Below are 20034 nucleotides of genomic sequence, written 5' to 3' on the forward strand. Positions count from 1 at the left end.
TGAATGACAATTACTCCGTCATACAACATTGTACCCATTTGAAATTGTTGTCCTTTTTTTCACACAAATAGAGCTTTCTTTTGGTGGTATTAGATCACCTCTGGGTTTTTTATTTTTTGCGCTATAAAAGAAAAACGACCGAAAATTCTGTAAAAAAATAAAAAAAAAACTTGTTTCTGTCATATTCGCAGGTTATTTCTCACACACAGCATATGCATACCACGAATAACACCCCAAAACACATTCTGCTATTCCTCCCGAGTATGGCGATACCCCATGTGTGCAACTTTTACACGGCGTGGCCACATACAGAGGCCCAACATGCAGGGAGCGCCAACAGGCGTTCTGGAACACCCAGGCCAATTCTGACATTTCTCTCCTACATGGAAAAATCACAATTTATTTGCTAGAAAATTACATAGAACCCCAAAACATTATATATGCGGAGTATTGGGGTATTGCGGAGTATTGGGGTATTGCGGAGTATTGGGGTATTGCGGAGTATTGGGGTATTGCAGAGTATTGGGGTATTGCAGAGTATTGGGGTATTGCAGAGTATTGGGGTATTGCAGAGTATTGGGGTATTGCAGAGTATTGGGGTATTGCAGAGTATTGGGGTATTGCAGAGTATTGGGGTATTGCAGAGTATTGGGGTATTGCAGAGTATTGGGGTATTGCAGAGTATTGGGGTATTGCAGAGTATTGGGGTATTGCAGAGTATTGGGGTATTGCAGAGTATTGGGGTATTGCAGAGTATTGGGGTATTGCAGAGTATTGGGGTATTGCAGAGTATTGGGGTATTGCAGAGTATCGGGGGGGTATGGCAGAGTATGGGGGGGTATGGCAGAGTATGTATGGGGGGGTATGGCAGAGTATGTATGGGGGGGGGTATGGCAGAGTATCGGGGGGGTATGGCAGAGTATCGGGGGGGTATGGCAGAGTATCGGGGGGGTATGGCAGAGTATCGGGGGGGTATGGCAGAGTATCGGGGGGGTATGGCAGAGTATCGGGGGGGTATGGCAGAGTATGTATGGGGGGGTATGGCAGAGTATGTATGGGGGGGTATGGCAGAGTATGTATGGGGGGGTATGGCAGAGTATGTATGGGGGGGTATGGCAGAGTATGTATGGGGGGGTATGGCAGAGTAAGTATGGGGGGGTATGGCAGAGTAAGTATGGGGGGGTATGGCAGAGTAAGTATGGGGGGTATGGCAGAGTAAGTATGGGGGGTATGGCAGAGTATTGCTGAGCTGGGAGGGATGGCTGGATCTGTGACTGCAGTTGTCACAGATCCAGCCACAGCACTGCTGACACCCCGCGCTCCCCCCCCTCCTCTCCTCTCGCACTGTACCGAACGGTACAGAGAGGAGAGGGAGGAACCGGCGTCATCAAATGACGCCGGTTTGTTTACAAGTGATCGCTCCGTCATTTGACGGAGCGATCACGTGGTAAACAGCCGCGATTCGCGGCAATTTACCGTGATCCGTGATGCGCCGGGTCTTCTAGACCCGGCGAGCACGGACACTTCCGCGAGCGCGCCCCAGGGGACGCGCAAACGCGGAAGTGCACGAGGACGTCCCAGGGACGTCCTGTCACAGTAACTCGACCGCGCTGTAGCAGTATTTTTGCTATGGCGCGGTCGGCAAGTGGTTAAGGACATTGCCCCTTTTTGCAATTCCGCACTGCGTCGCTTTAACTGAAAATTGCGTGGTCGTGAGACGTGGCTCCCAAACAAAATTTGGCGTCCTTTTTTTCGCAGAAATAGAGCTTTCTTTTGGTGGTATTTAATCACCTCTGCGGTTTTTATTTTTTGCGCTATAAAGAAAAATAGAGTGACAATTTTCAAAAAAAAACAATTTTTTACTTTTTGCTATAATAAATATCCCCCAAAAATATATAAAAAAATGTTTTCCTCAGTTTAGGCTGATTCTTCTACTTATTTTTGGTAAAAAAATTGCAATAAGCGTTTGGTTTGCACAAAAGTTATAGCGTTTACAAAATAGGGGGTAGTTTTATGGCATTTTTATTAATATATATATATATTTTTTTTTTACTAGTAATGGTGCCGACATTATGGCGGAGACATCGGACACTTTTGACACATTTTTGGGACCATTGTCGTTTTCACAGCGAAAAGTGCTATAAAAATGCACTGATTACTGTGAAAATGACAATGGCAGTGAAGGGGTTAACCACTAGGGGGAGCTAAGGGGTTAAGTGTGCCCTAAAAGAGTGATTCTTACTGTAGGGAGGCGTGGCTGTAGGTGTGATGTCACTGATCGTCGTTCCCTATAACAGGGAGCAGACGATCAGTGACACTGCCACAGAGAAGAACGGGGAAGGTGTGTTTACACACACCTCTCCCCATTCTTCAGCTCCTGTGACCCGATCGTGGGACACCGGCGGCGATTGGGTTCTGCGGTCACGGAGCTTCGGACCGGGTCGCAACCTCGCCGGCGCGCGACCCATGGCTAGGCTCTTAAAGGCGACATACAGGTACGTGCCTATGCCCTGCCTTGCCATTCTGCGTTAGGCAGTCCTTAAGTGATTAAGGAAACCATGAATGCTAACATATACTGTGACATACTGAAGCAGAACATGATCCCCCTCCCTTCGGAGACTAGGTCGCAGGTCAGTATTCCAACATCACATAACCCCAAACACAGCTCCAAGATGACCACTGTGATGTTGTCATGGAGGAGTGGAAGAGGACTCGGTGGCATCCTGTGAAGCTCTGGTGAACTCCATGCCCAAGAGGGGTTAAGGCAGTGCTGGAAAATGGTGGCCACACAATATTGACACTTTGGGCCCAATTTGAACATTTTCACTTTAGGGTGTACTCACTTTTTGTTGCCAGTGCTTTAGACATTAATGGCTGTAGTTATTTTGAGGGGACAGCAAATTTACACTGTTATTCAAGCTGCACCATCACTACTTTAAATTGTAGCAAAGTGTGATTTCTTCAGTTTTGTCACATGAAAAGATATAATAAAATATTTACACAAATGTGAGAGGTGTCCTCGATTTGTGACATACTGTGTGTTATGTATCTGAAGAAATCTGCAGGCAACATTTCTAGATGCATTCGTTTTTTTTTTGCACTCTCTATACTGTTATAGTAATTAATAGGTGTATTGCAATGGATTTAGTTGCCTGAGCATTTCTTTTTATTACTTGGGCCAAGAAAGAGGCATACATATGCACAAACTTGCGACAGCTGCTTATTTCGGGGGCAAACACTGATCTGTACAGGTTTTCTAAACCACCTCATCACTGTCACCCTGCAATGTTTTGGTGTCAATGTGTGCAGGTGCACATGAGATTATTTTCCAGTCTGGATAGAATTGCTCTGATTAAACTTCACTTCTCTGCTGCAAATGGTCACCTTTACTATGTTTCTTATCTCAGTGCAAGTCTGTCTGCCTCCTTGAACAAAATGAAAACAATACAGTCTCTATATTGCCTAGGCAACTTATGGTTCTATAACATAGGTTGTAGATGCATACTGTTTGACCTCCCCATGCCGTGGAATAGGCCACATGATTAGGTTCATGAACAGGAGCATTCTGCTCGTGAGAATGTCAGTTTGTGTGAATAAAAAAAAAAAAGATGAATGCCTTGACCAGGGAGGACAGTAGTTGGCTGGGTTGGGGCCACCCTTTCTTCTGTTTTTTAGCAGGTCATTACGGAAAAATGTAAGTTACCAAGTTTGACAGATTGCCCTAAGAAGAAAACTAAAAATATGTACTTAAAATACATCATAGACTTTTTTATAGTTGCGTCGTTAAAAAGAAGGGTGTAGTAAATAAGCTACAGCAGGACTTTTCATGTGTGTCTGGGAAATATATATAATGTATGTGTGTTGATAAATGCAACCAAAGTTTATAGATTTTTTTAATTTATTTTTTCAATTCTCTTTCAGCCGTATGTTTCTGACCCACCAATTATAAGAGTCATTCATGGAAGTGTTTTCAGTGAAGTTGTTTGTTTCTTCAACCACATAACGCACACAGTACGACTTTACAACGTTCAGGGTGAGCATGTGTTCTAGCTATGTGTTTTATTTCAAATCTCAGTACCTGAACATATTACTAGTGTTATCAGCTACTTTTAATTCTTTGCACTGAAATTCGAGGAAAGACCAGCTGTGTGATAATGAACATTAAAGTAGTAATGTAATTTTGTATAAATAATACATGCATGTCCATTATACACAAAAGAGAAACTCCAATTAAGGGTGGATGTTTTTCTTGTTTTGAATGTATTACAAACGGGCTTTAACTTCTGGTGCTTCACTGCGGCGGCTGCATCGATCGAGTATAAAAACGGGGGGGAGCTAATGCGCAAAACCAACCTAAACAAGGGCACAACAAAGCTAAAATAAGAAAATCAAACTAATAATGCAGCTGCCACGACTAATAGTGTTCACACACTTAAAGCAATTAATGACAAGGGGGGGTGTAATGGTGCTTGCAACAGGATCTAATTAAAACTAAATACCAATAATGATTTCCATAATGTGAATAAGTTGTCAGGAAAATGTGCTCCACTGGTTCCTGTGTAAAATGTGTTCCACTCTGAATAAAATCAAATACCCACCCAACATTAACTGAGTAATGTGGAGAGTAATAAGAGTGGATAAATGATGATAAAAAAGACAAATGTGCCAATGACCCGCACAATATTAATAGCGAGTGATCTGGAATCGTTCAGATAAAATTAACAAGCAGTAGCTATCTTTATAAACATATAACCTATATAGTGCAAATAAACTCAAACCAATCCAAAGTGCATAGTGCAATAAATGAATAATATCCATAAAAGTGAAAAAAACATCAAAAAGTGGAATAAATATAAATAATAAAATTCCAATCCATGCATAAAAGTGAAAAAAATTCAATCCATAAATGACTGCAGTGAAAAATGTCCCATATAATTCACCAAGAAATAAAAAAATATCAAGAAATGTCAATATAAAATATATATATATATATATATATATATATATATATAATATATAGAAACGTGTCCAGTGCAATAACGTGAAAATGAAAAACAATCCAATCCAATAGTCAAGGACGCAATATCAAACAAAGAATAAATGAATATAAAGTGCTTCACTTCTATTAAGATTCCATGATGAGTGCTTCAGTGCAAAGTAAAAAACGTGCTTCCAAAATGACAGACTCCAAACCTTTCCACAGTGCAGTAGTGAAGATGGAAATAGTTAATACAAGCCCCTTACCTTGAAGCGGCTTGTATGTAAGCCTTATAACATGTAAATGAAGGATGTACCACAGCCAACCTGCCGTTCTTACACTGCATAAACAGAGACCTGATCCCAGCAATGGCACTCAAAAAGAACACAAGGAGGCTTCCATAGCGTAAGACCATTCACAATTTAATGAGTAAAAACAGTTAAAACACTTATAGACAGAGCTGTATAAACAGCGTGTAGTACGATCGGGTCTCCGCTCTGCGGCCGCGAGCGGATAAAGTCACCAGCAATCCTCCTCTTCCTCACGCGTATCGTAACGAACACACGTTACTTAATCATAGGATCTATGATTAAGTAACGTGTGTTCGTTACAATACGCAATTTAAATGCATTTTTTGCTGTGAAAATGACAATGGTCCCAAAAATGTGTCAAAATTGTCCGAAGTGTCCGCCATAATGTCGTAGTCACGAAAAAAATCGCTGATCGCCGCCATTAGTAGTAAAAAAAATAGTTTTTTATAAAAATGCAATAAAACTATGCCCTATTGTGTAAACGCTATAAATTTTGCGCAAACCAATCGATAAACGCTTATTGCAATTTTTTTTTACCAAAAATAGGTAGAAGAATACGTATCGGCCTAAACTGAGGAAAAAAAATTTTTATATATGTTTTTGGGGGATATTTATTACAGCAAAAAGTAAAAAATATTGATTTTTTTTCAAAATTTTCGCTCTATTTTTGTTTATAGCGCAAAAAATAAAAACCGCAGAGGTGATCAAATACCACCAAAAGAAAGCTCTATTTGTGGGGAAAAAAGGACGCCAATTTTGTTTGGGAGCCACATCGCACGACTGCGCAATTGTCTGTTAAAGCGACGCAGTGCCGAATCGCAAAACCTGACCTGGGCATTTAGCAACAAAATGGTCCGGGGCTTAAGTGGTTAATTGAAGGGAAACTAATAACAAAAAAAAAAAACATGCTTTCTGTTTTTTAATGGCACCTGAAAGAACCAAGAAAAACCATAGTCTTAAAGAGGAGTTCCACCCAAAAATGGAACTTCCTCTTGACCTACTCCTCTCCCCCTTACATGCCACATTTGGCATGTAATTTTTTGGGGGGGGGGAGTGGGGGCTTCAGGAGAAGGGGACTTCCTGTCCCACTTCCTCCTTCCGCCGAGGGGCTGCAAAGGCGATTAAGCCTAATCGCCTTTTGGCAGCCCCTCCCTGTAGGCGATCGCCTAGGACACGTCAGGTCCTAGGCGATCGCCTGTCCAATCAAACAGCGCCGGGCCGCGCCGCTCGCGCATGCGCAGTGGGTGCCTGGCCGTGAAGCCGAAAGCTGTCACGGCCGGATGCCCACAGTGACAAAATAGATGCCGGCCGGGGAGGGGGGGAGAGGAGCGGACCCCCGGCCGGCGCGTCGCTGGAACGCTGGAGCAGGTAAGTGTCAGTTTATTAAAAGCCAGCAGCTACACTTTTTGTAGCTGCTGACTTTTAATAAACGTAAAAAATGGGTGGAAAACCCCTTTAACATTCTTTACACTGGAACGTGTATGCTATCCAGGGCACAGGCATCTTATGCATACACCATAGGTTATAGGCTTATACCTTTTAGGTGATTAGACACTGGAAAGCTTTTGAAGAGATGCCTCCCCTTTTACCCTACCCCACTTAGTGAGTCCTTTGTTTTGTGCTAGTTCTGTAGGTAATGGACCGGTTTGCCTTCCCAAAGAAATCACTTTACTGATTTTTTTTTTTTTCCTTAAAGGGGAGTGAAATTTACCATTGCTTCAACGGTCCCTTGCCAGCGTCTACATCTCCTGCTGTGTGTCAGTTTTTGGCCATCTTCATAGGCCAGCGTGGTATGATGTCGCTGTGGGACAGTGACTGTGCAAGCAATGTTAGCTGAGCTGCTTATGTAAAAAGACAGCATGCAGGCAGGTAGATTTGTGAAGTGTATTGCGCTAACTTATATAAACATTTTACCACGACTGATCCTGTGAACTTGTTACTCAAAAAACAAAAAGTATGTACATGTGTCTATGATTATTAATTAATGTGCAAACAATCAACAAATAGTGTGCAATAAATACCAATACAGTGCCCTGTGCCAAACTATAACATATGAATTTCTCAATCCATCAAAAAAATTTGAAATAAATCCAAAAAGATTTCAAATATGCTACTGTTACAATCCACAGCTTGAATGTGCCCCAAGAAAGCAAGAAAAATGTATTTTATACAAAGAAATATATAAAATAAAATACAAAAATATATATGTATATGTGCTAAGAAAGTCCTTAATAGATAATTTCTTGCAGTGATGCCCAGCTATGTTTCCACCTTCACCGCCAATAGTGCCTACACCGTCACCGGATAAAATGGCCACTCACCAGATAGACCCAGAAATCTGCCTTTGGTTCATATGGATAACCACTCCCTCAATCACTCCCAATGCTTTGGCTGTAGTCTCGTTCTATATCCACTCATGTAACATATAAAAGACTATCATGGTGTAGTATATCTAAGAATTTATTATGATTAAAACATATATACCGTATTTATCGGCGTATACACTTTTTCCCCCTTAAAATAAGGGGAATATCATGGGTGCGCGATATCCGCTTCCCGCGCTCAGTTTGAAGCCTCCGCCGACATATACCGAGCGCAGTACACTCGGGTATATTCGGCCAGGCTCGGCTTTGCTCGTGGTCACGCTCTGTGACGTTTATGCGTGAGAAGCCGAGCGTGGCAGAATATACCTGAGTGTACTGCGCTCGGTATATGTCGGCGGAGGCTTCAAACTGAGCGCGGGAAGCCGGGATTCGACTCGGAGACAGCGCGGGAGAAGCCGGGAGGACACCACCGAGGCCACAGACGGACGCCGGACCGGACAAGGACGCCGGGCAAGACACCAAAACTGTCACATGTAAAAGTGCCTGGGAGCCGGCACTGAGCTAATCCAGCTGTAAATGGGAATATACAAATGTACGAGTATGTCCTGGTCCGCACGTGTGATGCCTCACTTTGTCGCCTGCGTTCCCAGCCTCGTTATACTCAGACTGGACATGACGAGCTGGCAATGGTTCCGCAGCCTCTATGCATTTTGCAACTTAATGCGTCGTCAGGAAGCTGCCTCATTGGTGCTCGTCAGTGTTTTTTTTACCTCCCTGTGCTACTTGTTATCCTATTATCTACAACAGGAAGCACCACATCGGCCATATTGACTACTGGTAATTCCCTGACTACTGGAACTTCCGGCCGGAAGTCCAAACTCCATTTTATCAGAAGTGAATTTTAGTTACTGGCTATTTACTGCCGCTGGTGCAAACCTGCTGGCAACATTTTTATTTTGTTTATTTTTATTTTTATTTTTTACATAGCTCCCCCTCCCCGATTCCATTGGTTTTATATTCACATTATACTTTAGAAGGCTGCACTCCCCATTCCTGGAAGTAATACAACCTCTACTAAAGGTAGGCTTTATTTTATTGCAGAAGAGACATTACGCTTCTCTTCGCCAATAAAGAGCCTGCCTGCTCGCAGATTCGACAGTGAAACTTGTTCCACTTTAATAATTCTTTAACTTCACTGTGTTCTAATGGGTTCCACAGAAGATTTGTATCTTGATTAGTGCAAGCTTGGTAAAACCTTTGTAGCTGTACACAGACACCAGACTGTGAGGACTACCTCTAATGTTTGCTTTGGACACTGAATCCTGTGTGAGGCACTCACCTTGGCACTTCGTGCAACTCATTGAGTTAGCTGCAGGGTGTTATACATGTTCAGTTAAGGGATCCAGTCTCTAAAAAAAACCTTGGGTGTATACTCACCATGATGGGCAAAGTTTGGATTCTGTATACAGTCAAATGTCATGAACAGGGAAGACAGGGTCACACTGTATCTCTGACCATTACTGTGTTAACGGGGGTATGTTTGGAGTGTATTAACTTCACAGTGTTAGCTTTTCAAATGGGGCTCTAAAATTCAACCACTATCTCAGGAGATTGGAAGGGATTGCCTTGATATAATGGCAACATGTGTATGGGTGGGTACCATCGCCCTATAATCAATTATTGGAAAAGGGGGGAGAAGATTAGTCAAGGGCTACTCCAATTGGTGTCCTTGATCGCCAGTGATGGTTAGGACTATCTCCGTACCCAAACATAAGGCGGAAAATTAATTATAAAAAAAATAAGTTTATTACAAAGAAACATGCAAGAAATATAAAGGTCACAACAATGACATATTGATCACTGTTGTATAACTATCACATGAGATTTTTAATTATTGGACATCTCCACAGGTAAGTAGAGGGGGAAGGGGGGGAAAGGGGGAGGGGGGGAAATGGGTGGAGAGGAAAGAAGGAAAAAGGTAATGGGGAGGAAGGGTGAAGAGGGGCTTGGGAAAGGATGAGATGGGGAAGGGGAGGGAAGAAAACGAAAAAAGGTAGGAACCAGAGTGAGGGGAAGGGGAGGAAAGAAAGAAAGAAAAAAAGGGTGGGGGGGAGAGGTGGGTTGGAAAAAGGAATAAAAGAGTCAACACCAGTGAGTGATTAATAGAAACCCGAAAAGAGCACTTTTCTAGAGCACATTTTTCGGATTTCTATTAATCACTCACCGGTGTTGACTTTCTCTTATTCCTTTTTCCCTTCCCCCTCCCCTTAATCTGGTCCCTCCCTTTTCGTTTTCTCCCTCCCCTTCCCCAACTCATCCTTTCCCAAGCCCCGCTTCACCCTTCCATACCCATTTCCTTTTTCCTTCCTGCTCATTCTCTCCCCATTCTCCCCCCCCCCATTCCCAATCCTCCCTTCTTCCTCCCCCCCCCCTTTTCCCCCTCCCCCCATTTTGTTTGCCTGAGAACTGCTTCTTTCCACAAATAAGTCTAGAAGAATACAAACGTATCTTGAAGCAGGTCAAGAGGTCATTAGTTGCAGGTAAAATGCATCTGCATTCAATTATGAAGAATCACAGAAGTGCAGCTGTGATCTAAACTTGCTCAGTACCTCTGTTACCACACTTCAGTCATTCTGACATTGCTCCTGTTCCAGATTGAATGCCACTGGCCAATTTGTCTGCCTGACCCAACACATATTTGCTAGTCAGAATCCTGTTTTCTGCATGCCCTGGCCTCTTGCTTTTCTTTGACCATAACTAATATGAAGAGGGAGTCTGCATTAAAAAGCACCACATCCAATTATAGAAGCATTGAACATTCATTCCAATGGGCAACAAATGTAAAGGAGCTAATATTAAACATGAGTGGCTACATTTTTTAGCGTAGAAAGGTTTCAAAGAGAGAAAAAATTTACTTTAAAAGGTATAAGACTGAGTGGTTGTCGGCATTCTATCACTACAAGGTCTGCAACGAGGTGTAAGAGCACGATCATGGAAGCTAAATTAGACTACGTAAGGCGCAGATCAGAGTAAAAAAATAAATAAAATGCCAATTTAAAAAAAAAAAAAATTTTTATCGTAAGAAAGCAAGATTATATAGGTCCCATAAAAGGATCGGGGAAGTTGCTTACAAATAATGAGAATGTCAGTTTAAAATGCGTCGTCCTCAGTTTTTACAAAGGAAAAGGAGGGGTATAGTAACAACACTGGATAATTAGGAACGCATCACAGAATGTACCATTGTGGCTAACAGAAGCCAATGTACAAAAAAAGATCTTCACTTTTCCCACATTTTATGTTGCAGCCTTATTACAAAATGGATTAAATGCATTCTTTTTTTCAGAATTTGACAAACCATACACCATAATGACAATGTTAAAGAAGTTTGTTTGACATATTTGCAAATTTATATAAAAAAAAATCACATGTACATAAGTATTTGCAGTCTTTGCTCAATACTTTGAAGCACCTTTGGCCCCAATTGCAGCCTCATAAAGTCTATGAGTCTGAGTATAATGCTACAAGCTTGGCACATCTATTTTTGGGCAGTTTCTCCCATTTTTCTTCGCAGGACCTCTCAAGCTCTATCGGGTTGGATGGGGAGCATCCGTGCACATCCATTTTCAGATCTCTCCAGAGATGTTCAAGTCTGGGCTCCGGCTGGTCCACTCAAGGACATTTACAAGGTTGTCCCGTAGCCACTTTGTTTTCTTGGCTGTCTGCGTAGGGTCATTGTCCTGAGGTCCAGAGCGCTCTGGTCAGATTTTTATCAAGCATCACTCTGTACTTTGCTGCATTCATCTTTCCCTTGGCCCCTAGTCACCCAGTTTCTGACACTGAAAAACCTCCCCACAGCATGATTCTACCACCATCATGCTTCACTTTAGGGATAGCTTCCTCCAGACATGACGCTTGCCATTCGGACCAAAGCATTCAATCTTTCAGACCAGAGAATTTGGTTTCTCATGGTGTGAGAGTCCTTCGGTGCCTTTTGGCAATCTCCAGGTGAGCTGTCATGTGCCCTTTACTGATGAGTGGCTTCCGTCTGGCTACACTACCATACAGGCCTGATTGGTGGATTGCTGCAGAGATGGTTGTTCTTCTGGAAGGTTCTCCCCTCTCCACAGAGTAACGCTGGAGCTCTGTCAGAACAACCATCGAGTTCATGGTTGCCTCCCTGACTAAGGTTGTTTTTCCCCTGATCGCTCAGTTTGGCCAGGCGGCCCACTCCAGGAAGAGTCCTGGTGGTTCCAAACTTCTTCCATTTACGGATGATGAAGGCCACTGTGCTCATTGAGACTCTCAATGCTGTACCCTTCCCCAGATGTGCCCCTCGATACAATCCTGTCTCAAAGGTCTACAGACAATTCCTTGGCCTGCATGGCTTGGTTTGTGTTTTGACACGCACTGTTAACTGTTGGACCTTATATAGACAGGTGTGTACCTTACAAATCATGTCCAATCAACTGAATTTACCACAGGTGGATTCCAATCAAGTTGTAGAAACATCTCAAGGATGATCAGTGGAAACAGGATGCACCTGAACTCAAAATGTAGTGTCATGGCAAAGGCTGTGAAGACTTATGTACATGTGATTTTTATTTTTTTGTTTTTTTATTTTTAATTTGCAAAGATTTCAAATAAACTTCTTTCACGTTGTCATTATGGGGTATTGTTTGTAGAATTTTGAGGAAAATAAGGAATTTAATCTATTTTTGAATAAGGATATAACAATAAAATGTGGAAAAAGTGAAGACCGTTATTTTTTTATGGACAGATTAAGAACTAGAATGGTACTAGCTGCGTTTAAGGCCAACATGGTACCAGTATTCAATAAAGGGCAAAGATAAACTGACTGGCCTGTAGTTTCCCGGTATACAACATCAATAGTGTGTAAATTATTTGAGGGGATAAGGGACTATAGAATTTGCACATGAAAACCGGATCATTAATAGTAATCGGCATGGATTCATGAAAGCTAGTTTTTGTGCGACCAATCTGCTAACATTTTATGAGGAAATAAGCTGCCATCTAGATATAGGAAAGGCATGTGAATGTGCTGTATCTGGATTTCGCAAAAGCATTTGATACAGTTCCCCATAAATGCTTAACTCGGAAATTAATGTCTGTTGGCTTAGAGCATGAGATACACAATATTGTCAAAAGTATTGGGATGCCTGCCTCTACATGCACATGGACTTTAATGGCATCCCAGTCTTAGTCCGTTTGGTCCACCCTTTGCTGCTATAACCTCTTCAACCATGCTGGGAAGGTTGTCCACAAGGCTTAGGATTGTGTCTATGGGAATGTTTGGCCATTCTTCCAGAACACATTTGTGAGGTCAGGCACTGATGTTGAATGAGAAGGCCTGGTCTCTGCTCTAATTCATTCCAAGGTGTTCTATCTGGATGATTGCGGTCGGGACTCTGTGCAGGCCAGTCAAGTTCCTCCACCCCAAACTCGCTCATCCATGTCTTTAAGGACCATTCTTTGTGCACACTCCACAGAAGGGACTACCGCCTAGTTACGTATGTATATTATATTCGGGTATAACCAAAACAATATAGCAGAAAGCAAGGATGCCAATCACATATTATTCAAGGGCTTATTTGCATTTTAATGGTAGGCTGTGTACTGTGTAAAGTTGTCCCAAATGATCTTCTATAGACCTGTATGTTGAACTACAGTCTTTGGGGAGTCCTTGGCGCTGGATGCCCTCTTTTCATTTAGGGAGTTGAATGAGTGGAATCCGCAGTTTTTTACAAATATTTTTTGAGAAAGCATTTTTTCCTGCAAAATGCTCAGAGTGGATGAGGACACCCGCACTATATGTGACCTTGACGAGTGTGAAAACAAAGGGTTTACTAGCCATTCAAAAGGGTGCACTAGCCTTGCAAATTACATTTTTATACACCATTTATTGATTGACTAAAAGCAAACAAAATACTCACATACCATGGTATAGACCAGCACTATATATTGTCCACTGTTCTTTAATCATTTTGACTCTGAAGAAGAGGGGACACCCCTTAAAACACATGCAGTGATTGTAGCATATTTGTTCCTGGATTGTATTAACAAGCGTGTCTGCGGATTTGTTTGAGTATTTTATTCTCATTTATCCGATAAATGGCATATAAAGGTACATCGCTAGGTTGGCGCATCCTTCTCTTTTTTTCTTAGTATTCAGTTTGCAATTAGCCCAGTCCTAAGGTCAGCAAAGCTTGGTGGCCATCTGACATTTGAAGTAGAATAGAAACCGAGTCAATTGCTTTTGAGCACCACACTTGAGCACAGGAGGTTGTCTTTTATTACTAGGTGATGCTGACAAGTTCTTGGCGAGTCCATGATATCAAACAGGTATTTTTTTTGTATCTCTTAGTAATGTATATATGCTTTTTTAATTCAATGAAAGTATGTTTAACATATAAAATGTATTTGTTGTCCTTACACACCAGTTACAGTTCAGTGTCCTTCCTTTTTGGGATTTTTCTATTTCTTTGACCATAATGTCGCCTCTGGATTATGTACTTCGTATTGTTCCAGTTTTTTCCAGTTTATGTATTCAAGAGCCTCAGCCTGAAAGCCATTTAGCAGCAATATACATCCCCCTTGGAGTGTGCTGGTGAATAACAAAAGGTTATTTTGATTCTTTATTAGGGCCTACATTGGCCTGGTGACACCCGCTGTCAAGATTTTAAGAGAATGGCAAGAAGACTAGGCCACATTTTAGCTCTCCAAAATCTAACCAAATACCTACCCCTGATGATCTTTGTCAGGTTTGCTGTGTGCTTGAAAAATAGAGAGCAAATCTACCTCTGAGCCAGAATTAGAGTTTAAGGGCACATGTGGGGTTATTTTACATAACTAGAATGCTAACTAAATCTTTAGATTACCAGATCGTATATTTTTATTTTCACAGGTTTTGAAGGACAGTCTCCAGAAATAACAAATATTGTGGACATTCGAGGAGAATCAAATCGTGAAATTGTCATGAGAATATCCTCAGACATAAACAGCCAAAATAGGTTTTTCTCTGATCTAAATGGATACCAGGTGTGTTACAATAAATAAATGTACACATTACATAATTATAAGGCAATGTCTTTGAAAACAATCACAAATAATTACCGTATTTATCGTCCTATAACACGCACCCTAACTTTAAGAGGGACGTTTCACAGCCCCCTGCGTATAACACACAGGCACAGTTTACCCTCTATTTTCAGGGTAAATAAATACAGTAGTTAAAAGTTTCAGTTCAATAAATATATTGTTTTCTTATCTTTCTACATATATAGTTTATTCAGTATTTCTTAAACCTATTTTGTTTTAAAAATATTTTGTTTACCAATTAAAATTTTCCTTTTGTAGCAATAGGCAGACATGTCCTTTAACATGCTGGAGAAATCGAAATCTCACAAAGTAATTTGTACACAACAATCAAACTTCCTTATAGGCATATTAAAGAATTCTGCTTAAAGCAGAGTTCCACCCAAAAGTATCAGATCCCCCCCCCCCCCCCTGCGGTGCCACTTTTCTTTCTTTCTTTCTTTCTATCTTTCTTTCTTTCCTTTCCCACATCTTGGAGTGGGGCCGCGGCCCATGACATCAGCACGGGGCTCCTTCCTTCTCCCCCGGCCGTCAGTCTAGTAGGAGAGAGGAGCGGGCCTTGTGCATATGCTGTAGGGTTCCCAGCGTGAAGCCGAAAGGCTACACTGTTGGGTACCCTTGCCCGCAATGGCAGCTGCAGCACCCGACAGCTTATGGAAACATCAGCTGCGGGTGCCGACATCGCTGCACTCCAGGACAGGTAAGTGTCCATTTATTAAAAGCCAGCAGTTGCCGTATGTGTAGCTGCTGGTTTTATTTTTTTGGGGCGGAACACCGCTTTTAAAGTACCATTTTTGTATCCAACATTGTCTCCTAACTACCTTAACTACTTGCCGCCTGCAAATTACATATTGCCGTCGGCAAAGTGGTTGTAGAATCCTGACTGGACGTCATATGACGTCCTCAGGATTCTGAGCCGCTGCGCGCCCCTGGGGGCACGCATCGTGGCGATCGTTGTTGCAGGGTTTCAGTCTGACACCCTGCAACACCGATCAAGGTAAAGAGTCTCTCACGGAGGCTCTTTACCACGTGATCAGCCGTATCCAACCACGGCTGATCACGATGTAAACAGGAAGAGCTGTTGATGGCTCTTCCTCACTCGCGTCTGACAGACGCGAGTAGAGGAGAGCCGATCGGCGGCTCTCCTGACAGGGGGGCTTCGCGCTGATTGTTTATCAGCACTGGACCACCAGGGAAGCCCACCCCGGACCACCAGGGAAGGGCAAAAAAAAAAGGGGGGCAAAAAAAAAAAAGTCTGGAAAAAAAAGCATTAAAAAATAAAGATGCCAATCAGTGCCCACAAATGGGCACTGACTGGCAACATTGGTAAATAAGTGCCGCCCCACAGTGTCTATCAGTGCTACCCCACAGTGTCTATCAGTGCTACCCCACAGTGTCTATCAGTGCTACCCCACAGTGTCTATCAGTGCTACCCCACAGTGTCCATCAGTGCCACCCCAGTGTCCATCAGTGCCACCCCACAGTGCCCATCCATGCCCAGTGCCCACCTATCAGTGCCCATCTGTGCCACCCATAAGTATCCATCAGTGCCGCCCATGAGTGCCCATCTGTGTCGCCCATGAGTGCCCATCTGTGTCGCCCATGAGTGCCCATCTGTGTCGCCCATGAGTGCCCATCTGTGTCGCCCATGAGTGCCCATCTGTCGCCCATGAGTGCCCATCTGTGTCGCCCATGAGTGCCCATCTGTGTCGCCCATGAGTGCCCATCTGTGTCGCCCATGAGTGCCCATCTGTGTCGCCCATGAGTGCCCATCTGTGTCGCCCATGAGTGCCCATCAGTGCCGCATACCAGCGCCCCCAATCGGTGCCACCTCATCGATGTCCATCAGTGCCATCTCATCGGTGCCCATCAGTGCTGCCATATCAGTGCCCGTAATTGAAAGAGAAAACTTACTTATTTACAGAATTAACAGAAAAAAATAACTTATTTTTTTTTCAAAATGTTCAGTCTTTTTTTTAGTTTGTTGCACAAAAAAAAAAACCCACAGAGGTGATCAAATACCACCAAAAGAAAGCTCTATTTGTGGGGAAAAAAGGATGCCAATTTTGTTTGGGTACAGTGTAGCATGACCGCGCAATTGCCATTCAAAGTGCGACAGTGCTGAAAGCTGAAAATTGGCTTGGGCGGGAAGGTGCGTAAGTGCCCTGTATGGAAGTGGTTGCAGTTTTGGGAAATCTGCAGTGGTTTCTATGAAAACAAACATACATTGTAACCTTTTTTTAGCAAAATCTCACTGAGCAGGTTGCTCCCTACATTATGCAAAAGAGATTTGAAGTACTCTGTACGGCCTGGTTCGGTTGATGCATTTTCTTGGTGTGTTTTTTCGTTTTTCTCAAGCGTTTTTGATGCATATTGCGCTTTTTGGGAGGTGTCTGTTGTCATGCAGAAGAAGCACGAAACGGCAGAAACATCACAAATGCAAACATTGTGTTTTTGATGCATTTCTGTTGCGTTCCTGTATTTGAAGTCTATGGAACCAAAAACTCAAGTCCCTTTCCAAAACACAGATGTGAGCGTGATTTATAGGTAACCTAAATGGACGGTAGTGCGTTTCTGAAAAACTGAAAATGCACTGAAAAACGCATAGGTGTGAACCAGGCCTTACCCAGGACCTCGTCAGGTATTTTTATTTATTTTTTGCTCCTAGTGGCAAAGTGAAGTAAAATTTAGAATGTTCACTGTTACGTAGCCCTGCATAGGTGTAGAGCACAGGTTTTCTTTAAAGCCCAGTTGAACACTCCTAATGTATTGCAAGTCAAGCTTTGTGTACAGTAATGAATATGCTTCTTTTTAAATCTGCTCAGTGCTGCAGCAAGCGTTAAAAAGCCTTGTGGCAGCACCAGGAGAGTCAGACTTCTCATTAGAAAACCACATACGGTAATTTCTTCAATATGCACCGCTAAACACTGCTCTAATCAACTGTAGTGCTCAAGATGAGATTTTTTCTAAATACAAGCATACGCTGCAGAGCCCTGTCAAGTCACTTCAGTATTTTCTGTAGTCCTAACTGTAAATTTTGAGAGCCTCCACAATGGAAGCACATGCATTATAATGGATAGGCAGAGGTCAGATGACCCTGGAGGGAGTCGGACTTAAGCATTTACCCACCCATTACAAGTAACAGAAGACTGATTTACTCTTTTTCACTTGTCTTAATTCTGCTTACACATTTTTGATGCTTTTTAACCACTTGAGATCCGCGCTATAGACGAAATACGTCCGCAGCGCGGCTCTCAAGTGCCAAGTGGCCGTTTAAAAACGGCCTTTGTGTGCATTACCCGCGCGCGCCACTGGGTGGCGCGCGGCGGGTAAAAACTGTCCCGACGCATCGCCGAAGACCCGATGCGTGTACCTGGCGGCCGCGATGTCCGCCGGGTACACGCGATCGTCGGTGACACGGTAGGTGACAGCAGGAACGTGGAGCTCTGTGTGTAAACACAGAGCTCCACGTGCTGTGAGAGGAGAGGAGACCGATCTGTGTCTCTTGTACATAGGGACACAGCATCGGTCCCCTCCCCCAGTCACCCCCCTCCCCCCACACAGTTATAACACACCCAGGCTACACAGTTAACCCCTTCCTCACCCCCTAGTGTTAACCCCTTCACTGCCAGTCACATTTATACAGTAATTAGTGCATTTTTATATCACTGATCGCCGTATAAATGTGAATGGCGCCAAATTTGTGTCAAAAGTGTCCGATACGTCCGCCGCAATATCCCAGTCTCAATAAAAATCGCAGATCGCCGCCATTACTAGTAAAAAAAAAAATAATAAAAAAAATCATAATTCTGTTCCCCATTTTGTAGGCGCTATAACTTTTGCGCAAACCAGTCGCTTATTGTGATTTTTTTTTTTTTTTTACAAAAATACGTCGAAAAATACGTATCGGCCTTAACTGAGAAAAAAAATAGTTTTTTTTAAAAAAATTGGGATATTTATTATAGCAACAAGTAAAAAAAATATATATTTTTTTTAAATTGTTGCTCTTTTTTTGTTTATAGCGCAAAAAATAAAAACCGCAGAGGTGATCAAATACCACCAAAAGAAAGCTCTATTTGTGGGGAAAAAAGGACGCCAATTTTGTTTGGGAGCCACGTCGCACGACCGCGCAATTGTCAGTTAAAGCGACGCAGTGCCGGACGCTGAGATTTCGCCTGGGAACGAAGGGGGTTTATGTGCCCAGTAAGCAAGTGGTTAACTAAAAGTTTTGTACCAATGTCTGTTAATCTGGAAATCCTTCTAAACATGCACGTTTCTCATCGTAGTTCATAGCTGAATTTAAATGTTTTAAACTTGAAAATTGAGCTTGGGTAAAGAAAAGGGAAAAAAATATGAAATACAATGTTTGTAATTGAGGTCCTAATTTATTCACAGATCCAGCCACGCCAAACTTTGAAAAAATTACCTCTTCAGGCTAATGTTTATCCAATGAGCACAATGGCTTATATTCAGGACATTTTCAATCGATTAACGCTGCATGCTGCACAGCCTCTTGGCATTGGCAGTTTGAGAAATGGTAAGTGGATAATAGTACTTGACTTATTCTTTACTGCCCGACTTTTACGCTTTGACAATGTTTGTTTCCTAGAAGTGACTTTGGCTAAGGTAATGGCCTTTTTAATGAATTGGAAATTAATGTTTATTCATTTCAAATGTATTTTAAACAGTACTGCCTGAATTGGCAATGGATTACTACACAATTACCGTATTTTCCGGCGTATAAGACGACTTTCTGGATGCAAAAAAATGCATCCAAAGTCGGGGGTCGTCTTATACGCCGGGTACAGTCTCAGTACTCACTTTTTTCCCAGCGCTGACAGTGTCCCATGCTGCGATCGCGATCGTGAAGGATTTCAAAGCCGCGCCTTCACTGCAGAGTGTTCTGTGATAGGATGAACAAAAATCTTCCCAGCAACGCCTCTGTTCTTTGTTCCTCCTATCACAGATGCCTTCTCATCCTCGGACGAGATGAGAAGACGTCCGTGATAGGCGGGAAACATAACAGAGGCGCTGCTGGGAAGATTTTTGTTCATCCTATCACAGAACACTCTGCAGTGAAGGCGCGGCTTTGAAATCCTTCACGATCGCGATCGCAGCATGGGGGACTGTCAGCGCTGGGAAAAAAAGTGAGTGTTAATGCACTGGGGGGGGGCAACAAGTTCAGGCACAGTGGGGGCAAGTGATGGCAATGTGGGGGCATGTAATGGCACAATGGCAATGTGGGGGCATGTAATGGCACAATGGCAATGTGGGGGCATGTAATGTAATGGCACAGTCTGGGCATGTA

The 20034-nt window shown here is 42.7% G+C and overlaps 1 protein-coding gene across 1 annotated transcript in view; it reads left to right on the forward strand.

Annotated features, from left to right (window-relative positions):
- MAN2A1 (mannosidase alpha class 2A member 1) overlaps positions 1–20034 on the forward strand; it is a 206212-nt gene that overhangs the window by 172237 nt on the left and 13941 nt on the right. Inside the window, exons 16-18 of the mRNA XM_040343232.1 lie at positions 3922–4033; positions 14536–14669; positions 19122–19263. Of these exons, the coding sequence (XP_040199166.1) occupies positions 3922–4033; positions 14536–14669; positions 19122–19263 (388 nt within the window). The remainder of the gene's footprint in view (positions 1–3921; positions 4034–14535; positions 14670–19121; positions 19264–20034) is intronic.

The sequence above is a fragment of the Rana temporaria genome, chromosome 1, assembly GCF_905171775.1.
Source record: "Rana temporaria chromosome 1, aRanTem1.1, whole genome shotgun sequence".
In the NCBI taxonomy this organism is placed as follows: Eukaryota; Metazoa; Chordata; class Amphibia; order Anura; family Ranidae; genus Rana; species Rana temporaria.